The 19,617-nt window shown below is 47.3% G+C and overlaps 1 protein-coding gene across 8 annotated transcripts in view; it reads right to left on the reverse strand.

Annotated features, from left to right (window-relative positions):
• Positions 1–19,617, reverse strand: part of LOC128085926 (exocyst complex component 3-like protein) — a 55,718-nt gene that overhangs the window by 6,165 nt on the left and 29,936 nt on the right. For 5 of the 8 annotated variants that reach the window (XM_052693939.1, XM_052693934.1, XM_052693937.1 and 2 more), the window contains 3 exons: positions 17,615–17,736; positions 16,119–16,304; positions 13,299–14,726 (listed from right to left, as the gene is read on the reverse strand). In XM_052693939.1, the coding sequence (XP_052549899.1) occupies positions 16,124–16,304; positions 17,615–17,736 (303 nt within the window). In that variant the 3' untranslated portion in view covers positions 13,299–14,726; positions 16,119–16,123. Of the gene's footprint in view, positions 1–13,298; positions 14,727–16,118; positions 16,305–17,614; positions 17,737–19,617 lie in introns of those variants that run through there. The other 3 variants (XR_008209167.1, XM_052693936.1, XM_052693940.1) reach the window with 3 other exon arrangements.

Genomic DNA, 19,617 nt, shown 5'->3' on the forward strand with positions numbered 1-19,617 from the left:
TTCACTCACTGGAGCAAAGAGAGCCATAAGAGTCATAGAAAAAGGGATGGGGGAAGGGGGAAGAGAGGGAAGGAAATAAAACAAGTCTAACTCCTGAATGCTCTGGGTAGGTTAGACCTGCTCCTAGAGGGACCTTAGCAGCTTTCGAAGATCACACAGAATCACAGAACCGTAAAGGCTGGAAATGACCTTGGGATCCTTTAGTACCAACACATCTCAATACATCCACTGATCGCATCCCTCAGTGCCACATCTCCTTGGTTCTCAAACACCTCCAAAAATGGTGAATCCACCTCCCTGGGCAGCCTGTGCCAAAGCATTACCACTCTTTTAGAGAAAAGACAACCAAAGTTACTCTTTTGGGTAACTCTGTTAATCCTGCCTGGCACAAACAGTAATCCAGATAACCTTTGCTGTACCGCAGTAAGGAAAACATTGGAGGTGCCCTAGAGAAACAAGGCTGCAGAAATACAGTGAGGATGAGAGAGCAGCCTCCAAGTACCTGCCGTGCACATAGCTGCACTCAAAAGTCTTTTGTTGGTCTTTGTTTAACTTTCCAGCTCAGGATCTCCTTCTGATCCATTATAATACCATAAAGACAGAGGTATTACAGGGGAATGCAGGGACTGCCCAAGTTCCAATTTTGTTTGATTTGATTTCTCTCAGAAGCCTCTCTTGAGGAGCTCAGATTGCATTTACTTGGGGAACATTTTGTCAGATCAGCACGTACAGCACAAAATCAATAGGAGCTTTTAAAGATAGACAAGATTCATCTGTCATCCAGAACAATGTCTGAAGCCAACTTTTTTTGGGTAGAAACCACAATTTACAGAAAAAAAAAAAATAGTCTCCACCTTCCACCTCCCTCTGAACTTCAGTCTCCATGTCCCCTGTGGGCAAGGGACACAGCCCATCTCCCCATGTAACCCAATCAATTAATTCTGCATGAAATTGCACTGTTTCTGACTGAGTACTTCTTTCCAGTGTAAGTTTCTACTATCTCACATGAGCAACTCACTACCACAAACTTCAGTTCATTATCTAAAATGACACTAATCTCCTATTTTCATACATTTCTATATAGGCTGACTTGAAAAACAAATTTCTGCTTTCAGTAGTATGCAAGCAATGTTTCCATGCTAATAGGCAAATTAGCATTAGGAAAATCAACACACAGCAGATTTCTGCAATCTGTTTACATCCCTTTGCATACAGGGAAAAAAAATCATTAACAGGGATGCTTTCAAGACAGAAATGGAGGCAATAAAATCCATAGGTTTTAAGTAAGAGAAGTAATACTTGATATTTATGTAATTTCTTAGTCTACCATCCTTGCGTCACACTTGTACACAGTACCCCCTCTTACACTCCATATCTAGTCTTTTGTCCAGTTTCAGACCTTCAAAGAACACTTCTCTAGATATTGAACATTTTTTCCTCCATGGAAAGATGCTACATCAGTGTATTTTGTTTGGCCAAGTCACAGCATCTGGGATTCGATATAGTCAAGCTGAAGTGAGACCTCTTTCCTCTTCCCATGCTCTGCACTGGCTCCCACTGTGGGTCCTGGTCATTATTTCTCCTGTTTACTTTGCCTTTGATTAATACATCACGGGCTGTGCATGTTCACAGTGCTGTAGGAGCTTTGTCACATCATGGAAGAAACAGAGTGCAGACTCCTTTTTATTCCAGGCTTGTGAGCCTTCAGAAACCTCAGTGTTCCAGTTATATAATTCTCACTTAATGTACAAGTGAATTTAATAACCAGAAAATATGATACAATTTTACAGTCTTACCTCTACTTCCTGTATTCAGGACTGGAATTTAGGACATCCAAAGTCCTGAATCCCTTGACTTCTGAAGCTTTTTGTAAGACAAGAACAAATATATCAGTGTGTGCCTGAAAGGCCAAGGCTGAACATCAGCCCCCAGAGGTCAGTGTGGCTGGTCTTGGAGCTAAGCAACAAGCTGCACAGAGCTGTTGGACTTTGGGGTTTCATTTTTCCAGACAGCTCCACCAGCAAGCCTGTATGTGGGCACAGCCTGGGCAAGGACACCAGGGGTTCCATGGTTGACAACAGGAGCCAGGAGCACACACTTGGGTGCAGAAGGGATGTCACAGCTGTGATAGAAAGCCCAAGAGATGACCCACATGGTCAGACCACAACTGGCTCACAACCACCACCTCTCTATTGGGTAGTGATGTGACGAAATCAAGGCAAATGCTTGTTTTCCATTGATCTGGAGGCAGAGCAGCCATTGCTAAAAGCTCTAGCACCATTGCTGACAAATGATACCTTGCAGAGGTTCAGCTGGCTGAGTGCCATGTTTCCACGTGGTCAGCAGTTCTTAATGCAGTTTCTCTTCTCACTCGGAAAAAACTGAGCAGAAGAGATCATTCCCCTTCCCCTGGGTAACAGGGAATACAGCACCAATCATGCCAAGGAATGTTTTAGTATTTCCACAACCTGAGGCATAGATCACAGGGAGGGGAAAAAAAAGAAAAAAAAACCCACATACTTAGCAGCCAGGATTTCTTAATCTGTGAAACTTCTGTGCCATCTGAGGTCAAAATGCCTTCAGAGGTAAAGCAGCATGTGTCAAGCTAAAGCTTAGCTCAGCAGACACACAGCCTGGTTAGGAATACTTGGCCCCACAAAAGGGACCCAGCTCTGCACAGATGCACCTTGGCTGGTCTGCAAGAGCAGTCCTACACACAAGCATCCTGTCCTAAACTCATCCCTGCAATTACACAGCATCACAGAATGGCCAGGGCTGAAAGGGACCTCAAGGATCATGAATCTCCAACCCCCTGCCACATGCAGGGCCACCAACCTCCCCATTTAATACCAGACCAGGCAGCCCAGGGCCCCATCCAACCTGGCCCTGAACACCTCTAGAGATGGAGCACCCACAACCTCACTGGGCAGCTTGTTCCAGCACCTTTCCACTCTCATAGTAAAGAAAATGAAAGTAAAGAATTACCCACAACTTCCCAAAAAGAGGCCCTTTCCAAGCTGCATGGCCAGACTTCTTGATGTGAGCAGCTGAATTCAGGGTGAGGCATTCTTGCTTTGCAGAGGCTTTGCTGCTCAGTCTGTGTCTGCTCCTCCTTCATGGTCATTCCTTCATCCATCTGAGTGCAAGAAGTGCTGTGAATGAATGCCATCAAACACAGCTTTTTATTTCCTGCAGACAAATACATGCCCATACACAACATGTGTGTAAATCAGATCAGTAAAGGGAAGAGCAGGAAGGAGGGGGAGATGACTACAAAACAGCAAATCACTAACAGGCATTGCACAAAGCCAGTGCCATGGGAAAGTAGCGCTGCTGACTTGCACCAGGCAGGATGGCACTGAGCTGTGACTGAGGCCATCAAGCAAGAGGACACTTACAGAATCATTAAGGTTAGAAGAGATCACTAAGATTATCTGGACCTACCTCAACCCACCCCCACTATACCCACTAACCTCGTCCCTCCATGCCTTGTCTTCACAGTTCTCAAACACCTCCAGGGACAGCAATTCCACCACCTCTCTAGGTAGCCTGTGCCAATATTTGCACCGAACAAGACAGTGACATTTGCACCAAGCTGTACTGAAGACAGATACCAGGGAAACATGACGTTGGTCTGAGGGAATGTGGTGCAGCAGCATCCAACCACAGCATGGAGCATTGCCCCATTATTTCTGACAGAGCGTGGGGTACTTAATGGGAAATCAAGTACCAAAACCAGTTCTTTGTCCATGAGAGCTGAGGACTGATTGCAGCCACCTCTGCCACAAACTGTATGAAAAGTGCCAGAGCACAGATGCAAGGCAGATGGCAATTTCATCAGCCCAGGAACGCACATAGCCTGCAAGTCCTCCATCTCATATTTCCTCTGTCCTCTTTCTCCCTTGTTGCTCAACACAGGTCTGTAACTTTTTGGGGAAGAAGTGGCCGTGCATAAGGCCGGCTCAGTGCCTGGAGAACCCCACTTTTCAAGTGGATTGAAGCTGACAATTGTGCAGCAGCACAGAGTGGCACACAGATTTCCCATGCCACCATCCTGCTGGCATGCAGTGTGCATCCATGGGGTCAGCCGGCAGCTAGCAAAAAATTAGGACATCAGAGCTTATTTTTATTGGCCTACCTCCACACAGCTGAATTGTGTTTGAATTGCTTTCTGTTTGTTTGCTTTAATTTTTCCCTCATTACAGTAAAATACTGGCAAGAGAACTTTCAGCCATCTCATGTCCCATTCAGCTATCACCAGCTAAGAAAAAAGAAATCAGCCCTGAACAGTCAGAAACTGAGTTGACATAACGCAGCCCATATTGCCACAGCTATACCTATCTGTAATCACAGCAGTGATTTCAAGTCATGTTCTGCACAGATTTAAGCACGTAGATAAGCTGTGTTTCTACAAAAACTGTCCACTTTACATGTCCAGCACAAGGCACATTAAGATACGCCTCAGTTCATAATGCAAGTGGAACAGAGCCAAGCCAAAAAAATTCTTGAAGAAGTGATTTGCAATTTTTATTTTTTTTTCCCCCCAGGCCAAGCTAGATGCTTAACAATACCACTGCAGACATTGCATTATGCTTCACTGAGGGAAGAAGCATTTAGCCTTGTTCCCTTGGAACAGCTATCTGTTTGGGTGGCCCCTTGCCCCCAGAACCACAGCACAGCAGATCTTCCTCTCTGAGCACCAGGGAAGAGATCTGTGCTGTCCTTTACAGAGCAGGAGGTGAAGCACAGATGTGACCTGTCCTCCCAGCTCCCACCTCCTTCCCACACCACTTCTACCATGACAGTGAGCAGATGCATACTAGGATCTCTGAGCAAAGTGAAGCGAGCCTGGAAGCACAGCTCCACGCTCCCATGCTGTGGTCAACTATGAAGAAGAATCTAGGTGTGATTCCCTTCTGTACTTGTTGCCCTGCCTGCAGCCCCCACAGAGAGACATTCTTCACCCTCAGAAGCAGGAATAAGGAATAACAGAAGTGATAGATGCAGATATCAGAGGCCATGTAAAAGCTTCGTAGAATCTTGTTCCTCTAGCAAGGCCACGTCTCTCCCACAACGCCTTACTTCTCTTTTACTTTCCTTGTGTCACTGTCACTGACCACTCAGCAGTTAATTCTGAGTTTCCCTATTTGCTGCACAAACCCATTTCAATTTTTTCTCCCACAGTTATCTATCTGCTGACCTTGAACAAAACCAGTGAGCTGACATCACAGGACCTAGCAGCAAGGTTCCTCTTTCCCTTGACCACATCTTTTCTCCTCTCTGCTCTTTGCATTGATCTGGACTGTCTGTGGCATACACGTGCTCCTTGACATTTCAACCCCCCCCGATTTCCCTCACATGCTCCAGCTCTCTGGAGCATGATTTTGCAGTATTTAGTATTTTATTTGCAGTATCACTGATTTTGCAGTAATTTAGGTTCTTGAGGGCCAGGTTTGCAGATTTTTTTCAGTGCCTCTACACACCAAAGGGTACCAAATAGTATTTGTGCACTGGTTCTTCTTTGAGAATGAAACCCAGAGGACTATGAAAGACTCCAGTTCTCCCAGTGCTTAAACACCAGCAAAACAATCTGAGTCAGAGTGCTAAATAACTTCATGGAATCACTAAGGTTGGAAAGACCACTCAAGTCATCCAGTCCAACCACCAACCCATGCCTATGACTGCTCTAGTCTGTGTCACTCCATGCAACATCTGGAAGGGAAGACTGACACTTCAGTCCTATGGATTGAGCAGCCTCCAGCCAGCAACATCAAGTAGGAAAGGCTTCAGTCCATGCTCTATGGGTTTCTACCCAGGCTTATCCAGGAAATGCTTCCTTTCTAAGTATGTCTTTATAGACACCACAAGCTTAAACTGCAATACAACCAATGCATTAATTGCCACATGGGCCAGCCATCAGACTATCCTGGAAAAGGACAAGGACGTAGAAGGCCACTAGGTCTTGGAACACTTTTCTTTCTCACAATTCTACCAGAGTTCTCCTCATGGAGTATATTAAGGCATTTCAGTATGGGGTCATTTTGGCTGAGGGTTGGTTAGCAGAGAAGGAACAGAGAAGAGTTGCTGTCCCTTTGTCTAAGCAGAGTGCATCGACCAAGCCAGACTGGGTAGCATGGTGGGAATAGTACAGCCCAAACTGCACCACATACCCCAGGGCAGATGCTAATCTCCACACATACCCTATGAACCTACCCAAAGAAAGTCTACCATTTGGTGGCAGCTTTGCTTTGGGAGGCTTCCAGCAATCTGATATTTTAGTGATATTTTAAGTAATTTTCCTAGACTGTAGCAGAGCATATCCTGCTCAATATCCTAACCCTAGCTCTCCCTCCCCTCCCCCTCAAGACCACAGGTTCCATCAGATCTCCAAGATCATCTGCACATGGGGCAGAGAATGACTGCCACATGAGTGATGTCCCCAGCCATGTGCACCACCTCCTACTCACAACTGTATCATTTCCCCGTAGCAACCAGAGAAACTGTTTATGCCATTAAGTAACCCCTAAAGAGCAACCTATAGGCCAAGGAGTAATAGCATCAAACTAAAGGAAGGTAGATTTAGATTATGTATAAGGAAGAAACTGAGGTCCTGACACCGCTGCCCAGCCCAAGGCCAGGCTGAATGGGGCCCTGGGCAGCCTGGTCTCACAGGAGGCATCCAGCCCACAGCATTGCTCCCCTTCCATAGAAACTCTAGGAGTTACTAACAGAGGAACAAGAAATTATGAAGATGGAAGTCTGCAAAACAGCTGAGGAAAGAGAAAAATTGCCTTTTCTACCGTGGAGGTATCAGATGAAGACAGGAGGCACAAGATCCAGTACCAAACAAACAGCATGCTTTCCCACAGAGCATATCATAAGCTGCAGCAGCCCTCTGGTGTAGGGTACTACATCTGCCAAAAGGTGAGCTGTGCTCAGAAGGAAAGAGACAAGGATGGAGAAAGAGAAACAGAACATTATGAGTTCCTTCATAGCAAAAGCAATAGCAGATAACAAGTTCTAAATTACCCCCTAGAAAAGTGATGGTCAAAAGCCAGTAAAAAAAAAAAAAAAAAAAAATTCACTTACCCATCCCAAGGATATGGGCTCACTAAATACCTCCTCCCCCCCCCAAAAAAAATAAAAAAAATAAAAAAAAAATTTAGGTAGAGACCCTTCCCTTGTGGCAGGCAACCCTTAAATGAGGCATAGGGAGGGGTGGAACCTGTTCACACAGGTGAATTGCTTTCTCCTGTGCTCCCAGGGCTGGCTGTGTCCCTTCACCAGGTGCTCAATGATTGCTTCAGACCATAACTTAGCAATTCCCATCCACTTTCAAATGCAGACACCGCCCTGGCTCAAGAAACATGTAAGCCATCAACCGTAGATGTCTGGGAGAGTATTTGGGGGGTATATAAAGTTTCTTCCCATCATTTCTCTTTTCCCTGGGCATCTTTTTTTGTCACTGGTGTAGAGAGAGCTTTGGGCTGGAGAGATCTTCATCCTAAGCAATGCAGCTGTTTTGTGCCACATCCTGGGCTGCCCAGCTGCTTGGGATCATGGGTTGAAGCATCTTGCTCCATGTGGTCTGCATTCTGTGGTTAGTTTAATAGAGTTTAATGTAGTGCCAGAGGTTCAGGAGGAGCAATGAATGTCTCTGTGAAGGTCACCCTCAAGCCCTGCTGAACCTCTGCTGCACTCAGCTTCATGCTCCAAGGCAGTCTGGGAAGGCAGGTTGGCAAATCAGTCTCCTCATAGTTCTTTTCAAGAACTATCTTCTGCTCTTCTTACTTGTCGCACAGTGGAAGAAAAAAAAACTGACATTATGTTAAATACAGAAAATACAAAGAAAGCAACTGCACTGACAAATTCAAGTCAACTTTAGCTCACTAAAAACTCCCAAATCTTTTTGCACAGTGCTCCAGTTTACTGTGAGCCTGGAGCCCTGCCTTGTGTCCCTGTTTGCAGCTGGGATGTGTTTATGCTCCAGTATTAACAAGAACAAACATCCTGAGTGAGCATCGCTTCTTGGAGAAACACTACAAGAAAGTGAGGCCTTGCAGGAAATCCCACCCTTACACGGGCTCACTTCCCAAGGAGCAAGACCATGGTGGGTGGTGAACAAAACAAAAGTGTGATTCTGAGGAGATACAAGCCATTCTAGCTACCCTTAATTATTTTTTTCCCTCTCTTTGCCCTTTTCCTTAGAACAATAGGTCAATGTTTAAAGACTACAGAAGAACAGGAGCAGTTTCGATTCCTTGCTCTTGGCAAGGGATGCTGGCACCACTGGAAGGAGGCTCTGCAGCCTCCAGTCCATTTTCCCATGCAAAGCAGTATCATCTGCAATGCTAGCTCAGGTCAACCTGTGCTTTTGCCTAATGAAGCCTTGAAAACCTCTGAGTGGAGAGTTTACCACATCTCTGGGGCTGCACAACATCCTTGTTCATGGAACTCAGGGAGACATAACCTGTTTCCGTTTTCCTATGGTGTACCATTGGCTACTACTGAGAAGCATTCAGTTCTGTTATCATTGCAACCACTCTTCACAGGTTGCTTTATTCTGTTCTACCAGGCTCAGCAAGCCCAGCTTCTGCAAACTCTGTTCATTAGCCAGGAGCCCTAGGCCCCTTCAGTGAACCATCTCACTGGCAGCACATCCATCACAGGGGCAACTCTCTCCTGCACATGTTGTCAGCAAATAAATTATGAAGGATTGCATTCAGATTGGATATTAGAAAAAAAACTTCTCTGAAGGAGCCCTCTGTCACTGGAACATGTCACTCAGGGAGGTGGTGGAGTCACCATCCCTGGTGGTGTTCTAGAAACACGGAGACGTGGCACTGAGAGACATGGCTTAATGGGCAATGTTGGTGGTAGGCTGATGGTTGGACTAGATGATCTTAGGGGTCTTTTCCAATGTCAATGAATCTGTGACTTCAGTGAAGATCCCTATGGCCAACAGTTGTGGTTTTCTAAGAAGACAGGCTGCTGCTGCTGTCTGCAAGTCCCTTACATAGCTGAGCATATTGAGGGGAACCGGAGGCACATGGGGGAGGACAGCCTTTGATGTGGATGTCTTTAGGGAGTTCTGTGCCTTTCCAGAAGCAAAGGGGAGACACACTGTGGTACAGCAGGAGATGTTGTAACACTTGGAGAAGAAAGCTGCTGCCATTGACCTACAGTAATTTTTTGCTAATGGGAAAAGTTATAAACAGAACTCACAGCTTCAGCTCGTTTTCTTCAAGCAACAGCTGCTTTAAAGCAGGCCAAATGTGACCTAAAGTGCTTGTACCCCTCAGTTACACCCCAGGGCAGGTTTTGGCCAGGAGCTCTCTGTTAGCCATGCAGATATGCAGCCTTGACCAAGGCAAGGGTCCTGCTGTGAGCTTGCTCCCTGGTTGCCTCCCCTGAAGATGGGTAGATCCTGAATGGTGACCATACCCACATTGATGTCTTGCCCTAGAAAAATAAGAGCCTTCTGGAAGACCTCCAGGGACTGCCAGTGTCACACATGAAGATCCTGATGCCAGTGGTGACTGATGGATGGTTATGGTTTATAGGCTGGCCATCAACTATACATCCACCTCCTGCCCAATGTCCTGCAGCTCAGTTATTGCTACCGTCCGCTGCCTTGCAGGAGGGGTAAAGTGTCTTTTGCAATGCAGAGAGTTGGGCTACCCCAAAACAGGCAATAGAAAGGGAATCCCTTCTCACTGTATGTATTTCAGACCTTCTTTGGTGGAAAATTCCCTTTGCACAGCACGAAGATGTCACTAGATGCAGCAATGCCTGGCAGCCCTGGGGAACCTAGGCCATTGGAGGAGCTTGTCCCCAGCCTCACTTATAGCCAGGAGGGAGGGATCCAGCTGCAGCATTTCTGAGGCAAAAGGAGAATTTCAGCAATGCTGAATCCTCGGGAGTCCAGCCTTGCAAAACATCTGAAGCTGACACGAACATCTCTGTATTCATAAAAATGAAAACCAGACAGCATCTGAGTAAAACCAGAGCACTGTTCCCTCATGGCAGCTGTCTGTCATTTCCCCATGGATGGAGGAGCTCCTTTGGGGAAGGGTGTGGCTTGTCCAAACGAATGACTCAGGCCATACTCTGCCTTCTGCAGTAGCTACAGCCTTGCCTTGATGCAGTGCCCAAAACATGCACAACTGTGAGCTTGTATCATGGCTTGCAGCCTTAAATGTTTCCAAATGCTGGGAGTGCCACGTGATTTCCCAGAATCGCTGCTTTTCCCGCACCCTTCCAGCCTCACGAGCCCTACAATCCTACCCACTGCTCTGCGTCGGGCTTGAAGAGGGAAATTCCTAAACACAGAGTTTGGCAGCTCAGCCCGCACTGAAGGTCAGAATGCATATGAGCGAAACAACAGTGTGGGGTAAACTGCACATTGGGAAAGGCAGAAACAAAATGTTGATTCCTAATACTTGGATAAACACAGGATATGGCACTGCGTGAGCAGCAGGGCCACGGAGCTCAGCACCCCCTTCCTGCCACTGTTCTGAAGGTGAGATGAATGATGAGAAACTAGGGATGGGGAAAGCAGAGAGACATTGGGTCTCAGCACAGGAGGAGCTGGGAAAAACACAGTCAGCAGGAGCAGATGAGATGCAGTAGGAGGGACCCAAGGCAGGTCAACCTAAGGAGAACACGGAGTCTGGAGGAGCTGTCAGCAACTCAGGAAAAAATACTGAATGCACGAAGAAGTCTCCCAGTGCGGAAGAGGGGATATGAAGTGTGGTGGGAATTTAGCTTACTCATGAATTCCTTAATCCACTGAAGTTTGAGGGGGAATTACAGACAGAAACAACACTTGCTCAAATTCCAGCGGATTCACGTCAAGCTGTGGCATAGGCATTGGGGAACAAGTAAAAGGCAAAGCCAGTGCCAAGTACCAAGGGATGAAAAGCACCACGGGACATAACTGTAGTGCTCAGAGATGCATCTGCTCCAGCAGTAGCCCTGGCTGTGCAGTCTGTGCCACCCCCATCCCTGCTGTCCCCCTGATTTACTCCCAGCCCTGAGCTCTGCCCCGGGAGAGGTGCCGTGGGGGATGTTTATGCAACTACGCTGCCAAACAAAATGAAATATGAGAATGATAACAAACTGTGCATCCAACTGCAGCCTAAATAAACCGGAGGCTTCTAGAGATGGATTACATCTGCTTGCTTTGTCCCAGACAGGAATTAAAAAGGCTCATTAAGATTTTAGATGCTGGAATGCAAAGGATGCTTGTGGGACCTTCAGGGGCTGCATGCAGGGAGGCAGAGGACAGGATTTGAACTTGCAGCTATCTAGGAAAAAAGATCAATAAGATGCAGAATGAGTATAACACGATGACACAGAAGTAAACAACTGCACAAATATGGGGAGGAAACTGCCCGTCCAGCAGTAACTGCAAAAAGCCAAACACTGCGGAGCAATGAAGGGTCACGAACGGGCTGCGTCAACACATCGCTGTGAAAAAGGAAATCTCTCGCTGCGATTTGCAAAAACGAGCTGACACCTGCCCAGCATGAAAAGCAACTCGGCAGCTCCAGCTGTCAGCATCGAGAGCGGGCTGCTGTCAGCTCTGAGCAACGCGAAGGCAAACGGAGTAGGTGGCTGACCGCCAGCGGCGCCCGAGAAAGCGCTGCAAGAAGCAAAGCCCGGCGGGTAGCAGCAGCAGCAGGAGCGGCAGCCGCTCTTCTCGCACCCCGCCCCGCGCTGCCCGGAGCAGCAGAAGGGCCCCTGGCGGCCGTCAGCCCCGCGCTGGGCGCTCCGGAGCGGCGCGTTCCCGCGGCCGTATCCCCACCTGGCGGCGGCAGCCGGGGCCGCAGGAGAAGGGACGGGAGGGCGCCCTGCTCTGGGGGACGCCGTTTGTGCGGGGAGCTTTGCTTTACCTTTGTTAGGATACCCTGCGAGGCTCTGTGATGGGTGCTAGAACAAAGCGATACAGAGAGCCGCGGCCCCCTGCAAATACTTGCTTGTGAAGCCGAAGGGGATTCGAAAGCCACCAGGTGGCACCAACTGCGTGACCCTTCGCAGCACGGGCTGTCCCCGGGTGGAGGGGGACCCAGCCCAGCCCCTTTGAGCTGAGCAGAGGCCTCAGCAAAGGTTTCTCGTCTGTGTGCACCTTTACGATCACAGAATGGTTGGGTTGGAAGGGGTCTTAAAGCCTATCCAGCCCCAACTCCTGCAATGGGCTGTTTGCTCCCATCAGCTCAGGCTGCCCAGGGCCTGACCCAACCTGGCCTTGGGCACTTCCAGGGATGGGGCATTGCAGCTCTCCAGGCAGCAATGCCAGGGCCTCACTGCCCTCTGAATTCTTCATAACACGGGTGAGCAAGGCAATGGCACAACCAAGTGGTCCCTGTGTAGTAGGAGAAAGCCCTTGCAAAAGGATGCTGAGTTCTGAGCAGCTCTGTGCTTTGGTGGAGCTGCCAGATACCAGGGCAGTGCTCAGTGCAGTTCTGGGGTGGCAGCAGGCCCTGCAAATCAGACAGCAAGGGCAGTGCTTACCTCCGTAGGCTATGGAATAATCTTGCAGGAAGATCCTGAATGCAACCCTGCTTTCCTGCCCTCCATTGAGTGCAGCACAAATCCCACCCAAGCGCCTTAACCCCAGCCTGGGGTGAAGCCTAGAAAGGGCTCATATAGGAATGTCAGGGCTCACAGTGAAGTGGGTTAAATCCCCCCAAAACAAGAGAAATCGCTCACCCCCCATGCTCACAGCTTCCCCTTCCCTGCCTGACCACCCCAGACACCCCCTCCCCACTGCTCACACCACCTGTGTGACACAGGACCTCACCACCTCCTCTCCTGGGAGCCCCCAGCATGCCCCCACATACCATCTGCTCCCCCCAGCAGGCTTGCGGGTGGCTGAGGATGTTCCTTCCATGCCATCTGCCTGTCCTCCCGTTCCCTTTCCAGAGAACACCCCAGGTCAAGAAAGCCTCCCACATGCCACCAGCACTCAACCTGGTGGACAAAGCTCCTCACCCAAGGTTGCCTCCTGAAGCCAAGCCTTTATTTGCCCTGTCCACAGTCTGATGCCATGCAGGCCATTAAGAGGCATTACTGAAAGCAGCGCTTATCCTATACAAGCATGCAGAGCAGAAGATGACTGCCAGCCATTCCACCACAGGTCAAATCCATCCCCGAAGGCTCCTCAGCTCTGCCCACGAGTAGAACATACCCTTCTCTGCCTGTGAATGTCAAGTGGAAGAGATGGATGTGGCAATCAAAATGTCTGTGGCAGGAATCTCTCAAGTGCGGTGGAATTATTTTTAGACCAGACGCGATCAAAATGTCAAAGGGGCTTTTATTTATTTTCTCTGGAAGGTTCTTTGATTGAAATTCCAATAAACAGAGGCTGCCTCTAATCCCGTTGTCACAAAGTTGGGGCTGTAATCACTTCCTGCCCTTGAAAAAATGTGCAATTAGGCAGCACGGGAGGACAAATGACCCGGCGTGCTTGACAGGGCTGTCAGCACTCCCAGCACAGCACTGCACACTGTGACAGCAGTCCACCAACCTGCAGAGCCACCCCAAGATGTGTCTTCATTGCTGGCACATCCAACGGGCTGTTGGCATGGCATGGTGCTGCAAAGCGTGGTGGCACCCATTCAGACCTGCACTATCCCACAGCCCAGGAGCTGGACGTGGCCCCAGCCTTGCAAGCTTGCAGGTTATGCACAGACTTCCCCTTTTCCTATTAGAGAAGAGCCTGTGTTGGTGCCAACAGCAACAGTAGATCTGAGGTAGCAGAGCTTTTTTCTTGTTTACATGGCCGGAGAGGAACAAGTCTATAATGACCTAAATTAAAGGAGGGCCTTGAATCAATTCAGCTTGAGGGTGTGAACAGTCCATAGATAACCAGAAAGTTAGTGCTTTCCTTAGCAGAACTGCCTATCTACATCTGAAAACAGCACAGACCTTGCCCAGAGGCTGGGACAAACAGCTCCTTTCACTGACTACTTCCCTCAAGGCCTTTCACTCCCTCTCCAAAGGAGCTACTTCACACAACAAGAAGAAATTTCCAGTAACTGAGGTACAAAAATGAATGCAAAAGTGCTCCAGCACCAGCTGAGAAACTTGTACATGAAGAGCTCCCCATCCCACAAAGAGACTGCCATGAGCCATCCCAGCAAGGGACACGAGGACAGATGCATCTTCTGCTCCCACTCTTGGGGCTTGTGACCTTAGTGTGACAAGGGAAAGGTCACAATTCTATCAGGTGAGGCTTACAAGGGCTGAATCTTGCACCATGCCCACAGCTGCCCAGTGCTCCCACAGGCTAGGCTCTACAGAGAGCCCTGGGGCAGGTTATCATACTGTATCATCTGCTAGGACACTGTATGGTGCAGCAGTCCCTTGTTAAGCATGAGACTGTATAACAGAAATTTGGCAGAGGGGAACCTCCTCCTCCTCCACACCATGATAGCGCATCCTGGGAATAACCACCAGGACTCAGCTAAGCAGCATTCTCTAAGCAAGTTTAAAGGAATGTCTTTCAGCCATACCCCAGTCAACTTCTGCCTGGTCATTGCATAGAACATTAGGATCTGGGCCGTGTGGTTTTCCTGCAGAAGTGCAGGAATTCTGGCTTCCATTGCTGCCACACATCTTCATGCATCCAGCTGCACGAGTCCATGAAGCTTTCCAGGAGCTGTGACTGCAGATACTGCTATGAGGGAGAGAGAACTTCATGTTTCTCACAGTAGGTCTGACTGAAAGCAAGAAAAAAGACGTGTAATAAAACAGCACTTGTCAGAACACGTGCAAGAGGCAAACAGCAGAAACATTGCTTCTATTCACAGACTCCTGAATTAAACTTTATCAGTGTTCACGTGTTGACAGTCATAGAATCACAGAATTCTCTGAGTTGGAAGGGACCCTTGAAGGGTCCCCCCTGCCCTGAACAGGGACACCCACAGCTCCATCAGGTGCACACAGCTCCGTCCAACTGACCTTGGCCGTCTCCAGGCTTGGGGCATCCACCACCTCTCTGGGCAACCTGTGCCAGTGCCTCACTGCCCTTATTGTAAATCAAGGTCACCTTTACTTAAGCACATCCCACAATCAGTTTCACTGCTACATATGAGCTGGAATGCGACTACCGATCTGTAGCACAGACGTTTCTGCCACATTGCAGCCCAGCCAGTTCTGGGATTTGGGAACCTATTTACCCAGGGGATTTCAGCAAATAGGAGATTAAGTGATTTACAGTATCTTAAAAGCGTGTTCCTGAACATCTATTCTAAAGCAAAAGTGGTGCTACGTATAAGTACTTTAAAGAGTGGTATACAAGTGGGTGACTGGTAGCCCACTTATATCTGAATCAATTTTCATTATAAGGGGAAAGTGTGCTTGCTTATTAATCATTTCTCTTGTTGCTTTCTATTCCTTATAACAGGGCAATCTGCTGTCTGCTTGTGCCTGGAGCCCCAGGTCAGAGCTCTGTGTAACTCATCCTTGCTCTGCTAACATGGAGAACTATAAATAAACAGTGACATGGGAGAGCAGAGGAGAAGGTGGTGCAAAGAGACTGTACTCTTCAACCTGAGACACTCGATCTATTCAGCTTAACCAACAGAAGGTGACTGGTGACAATCTAACAGCTTTCTGATAGCAGCGGGCTCTGGCATGGCACAGATAAAATTCCGTCCAGCTGAAGCTGGACAAATTCAGACTAAAAAGAAGTTAGAGATTATTTCAAGTGAAACAAATAGCTCTATGCTCTCCACTGAAGGCTATTTTTAAAGTGGGGATGCACCAGAGCTTGCCTGGTTACATGTGCATGTATCATAACAGGCTAGGAGGGAAAGGAGCCTTGCTGCAGAGATGCACAGACAGGAGGGAGGAATGGGGAGGAAAAGCCCTGTCTTCTCCTTTATTGCTGCTGAAAGCTGAATCACACTTCTCAGCATTCAGTTCCTTTCACCACTTCCAACGTGATGCTTCATGGTGTGGAAATTTGCAGAGAAGGAAAGCATACATGGAGTGTATAGCAACAAGGAGCTCAGAGAGGTGATATTACAGCCACAGGCATTCCATGCTCCTGGAAGCAGGCATGCCTATGCATGTGCACATCACTCTCAAGCACACTCACACACACCTACCTTTCCTAACAAAAAAAGCAGGGACAGCGTTCACACATTCCAGGTTTTACTTCTATATCTTCAAAAAGCAAGTTGCTTTCTGTTTCAGTTTTCCTACAGTTATCACAAAGTATCTTCAATAAAGCAACTCTATCTTCTTTGTGGAGCGACCCTTTGATGTCCAACAATGTGTTCAGATGTTCTTCCCTTTTCAAAAGGATAAGAGGACATGTCAATGAAAGAGCTAAGGGAAAGGGTTTGCTTTCACACTGTTGGGCCAGGCCAAGGGTTAGAACCTACTGAGCAGTTTTTTACACTCTTTGGCCACCCAGAACGGGCAAGGCCATAACACCACGGCTGTGCGTGACATGACTGAACTCCAAGGTCCCATGCTCTGTGCACATGAAACTGTGAAATCCTCCACCTCAGTTTACGCCTGGAAAAAGATTGACCTCTTCCATAATGGATTTGGGGTAACTCTATATTGGATCATTTGAAAACATCTATCATTTCTTTCCTCTCCTCACATGGAATTACCTGGCACTGCTTTGTTGATCATATATATTGTGCGTGTGTATACATATATATGTGTGTAATAAGAGAATAAGAATTTATGCTGTACCAGATAAATATCTTTTTATCTCAGTCCTGCTTCTTTAAAAGAAGCAAATACTTTGGAAAAGAATATGGAAACCAGGCCAAGCATAACATGATCTCTTTGTCTTTCTTTTTCGCTTCTGGCAGACTGCAGTTAAGGGACTTCCTTCGCTAGGGGTTGTATCATGACTGTCATGTTGAATAGGCACTAAGACAATTATCTACCACAAATTGTTTGCTCCTTGTTTGAAGTTATTCACGCTTTTGGCCTTAAGAGCATTCTGTGACAGAGTGCTCTACACTGTAATAATGTTAACTTGAAAAAACACAGTCCCTAGCAAAAGACATCAGAACTCAAGATGGATATAATGAAAAACAGGATTTGAAACAAATACAGTTCGCTAAAATCTCACCTTCCTAATAAAAGTTGGGTTTCATCTCTTTTAACAACTTCCTATGAAAAATTGAAGTGTATATTCTCACTGGATTAGGTTGAAATAGTTACTCCTAGAAAACAGCTGGTGAAATGTGAAAGCCAAAAGCCAAGTGCTTGGGAGTTATGAAATTCCTGAGTTGAGGATGCTCCTGAAGCTTGCATTCGGCCCACATGTGCTGGTATTGTAAAGTGCACCAGTGCAGCCTGTACATTGTTCATTCAGGCATTATTTTTCCACAGTGCTCCTGCTTTTTTGACAGACATTTCATTCCATCCTTCACTTTTATGGAGGAACATCTCAGCTCGACTGGTCAACGTCAGGCAAAACTAAAAACCAAATTAAGCTACATTTGCAAATAGGAAGAATGGAGTGCATTCAAAATAAGCACTGTGACTGGGCCAGCACACTGCAAAGAGAATATCTCACAGGGCTGATGTTGTTCTGGTGGCAAGTATCTGTGCAGAAACTACGTAAACAAATTACCTTAGATCAGGAAATTGTCTGAGCACAGGCAGCAGGGCTATTTTCATCCCCTCAGCATCAGGAGCTTGAATAAGTCCTAAAATTGCTTCGATGGAATCCATGAGAGTACCAGCTACGGGACTCTGGGAAGAGAAGCAAAGGAGTGTTCAGAGCAGAGGAAGCAATGTATGTTAGGAGGTGGCCTCATATCACATTCAGGTTCTCACTCCATGGGTTAGGAGCTTTGTGGGACTGTCTGTGCATGCACAAGAAGCATGTTGACCCTCCTGGTTAGGAGAAAGCACAGGCTTTCAGGTTTGCAGGATGGCTCAGGGACTACCTGCAGCAGCACAGAATTCCCTTCTGCATTTCCTTTCCCAAAGCAGGCACTCCCTCAAAGGCTATCTCACCCTTTGGAAAAGTTCTGCAGGCCAGCATGTGACAGCAGTCACAGAACCAGCCTAGGGACACAAGAGTGACCCTGATCAGCAGGTGAGGTAATGCAGATGCTGTAACAGACAAAAAAAGCGTTTTGGAAAGGGAAGCAGAGCTGAGCACTGTGAAGGATCTGAGCATGGTGCTGTGCCTGGCCAGCTCCCTCTGAACTGGCATACACAAAAGAAAAAAGCCTCAAAAATCTAGCAAGACACACACAGCATTTTCAGAAAAGTTGAGGGAAGCAGAATGCGGATGAGCTGCCGAATGAGGGATGTTGTTCACATTTTTTCATTGGTACTGTAGTGCAATTAAATTGCCTCTCTGAATTATTGATGCCATCGCGTCAACAGAGACTTTGTGACAAAGCAAACCTGGAGAGCAGGCTGCCAAACCAGGCCAGGAGAAGCCCAGATTCTCCATGGGGCATTAGAAACAGCAGACCAGATCTTCTGTGCAGTACATCTCTGCACTGAATATAAATCAAAAACAATAGTAATACTTGCAGACAGCCTTCTCTCTCCTCCTCCGCACTGCAGACACACAACATATTCAGCTCAGCACAGTGCACACACTGTACTCAGCTCCTAATGCACCAATACTGTAAGACTTCGTATTTGGCAAGCTGACTATTACCAAATGCTAATTAATTAGGTGTCAGATTTTGTTGAGTGCTATGTGGACAGGAATGGTCGGAAGTAAACAGCCTGCAATCTAAAAAGACAAAGAAGAGGCGGCTTGTCAGCAGTGTTTGAATGCTTGTATTGTTTAGGACATGTATTGCTCTGAGAAAAGAAGCAAGGTATTTTCTAATGTGTTCTGAGACAGAGTGGAAGGGAGAGCAAAGTGGGCAAGGAGCAGGTGCAGCCTGAGCAGAAGCTGCACGATAAATTCAGTCTGCAATGGAGCACATAGTTTGCATGCATAACCATGTATTTCATTCGACCAAGTATCAGGCTGCCCCCTGCAAGCTGCTTATGCATTTCCTCCCCCAGGTTTTCAGTGCATCTACATCAAATGAGAAAGAGAATAGACCAGGGACACGAGGGGAACTGTACTAACTAGATGCAGGCTTTTTTCACCCAAGCAGAGCATAGAGCTTTGGCAGATAATTAGATTTCTCATATCTCGTTTATACTATGAAGCCAGCTGTCCTTGCACATTTCAGCCAATGCTGATGCTGAGCACAGCAACACTGGTAAATCTCTGATCACTCTAGGAAAGGCAGATCTTCAGTTAAAAAAGCACAGGCAGCTAGCAGCAGCCATGGAAAGGTCTGCAGGGGGGGAAGAGGCCAAACGGGAGAGCAAAAACAGCTGTATCCCATGGCCAGTGAGGAGCAGCCATATGGGGCAATCCATGGAGAAGGTGAAGATGTGGAGCAGCTGATTCAGTTCTTCATTCCAGAGGCTAGAGGGAAAGCACAAGGCAGGAGCACAGCTCTTCAGACACTCCATCTCATGCGTACACGTGCTATGGCACAAAGGCTTGCCTGGGGGAGCTCACAGCCTTAGAGCTGTCTTTCCAATTTAGAGGAATGTATTTCATTCTTATTTCAGTGGTAGAAATGTGAATAGTCACATATTTCA

The sequence above is a fragment of the Tympanuchus pallidicinctus genome, unplaced genomic scaffold (assembly GCF_026119805.1).
Source record: "Tympanuchus pallidicinctus isolate F22 unplaced genomic scaffold, pur_lepc_1.0 scaffold3, whole genome shotgun sequence".
Taxonomy (NCBI): domain Eukaryota; kingdom Metazoa; phylum Chordata; class Aves; order Galliformes; family Phasianidae; genus Tympanuchus; species Tympanuchus pallidicinctus.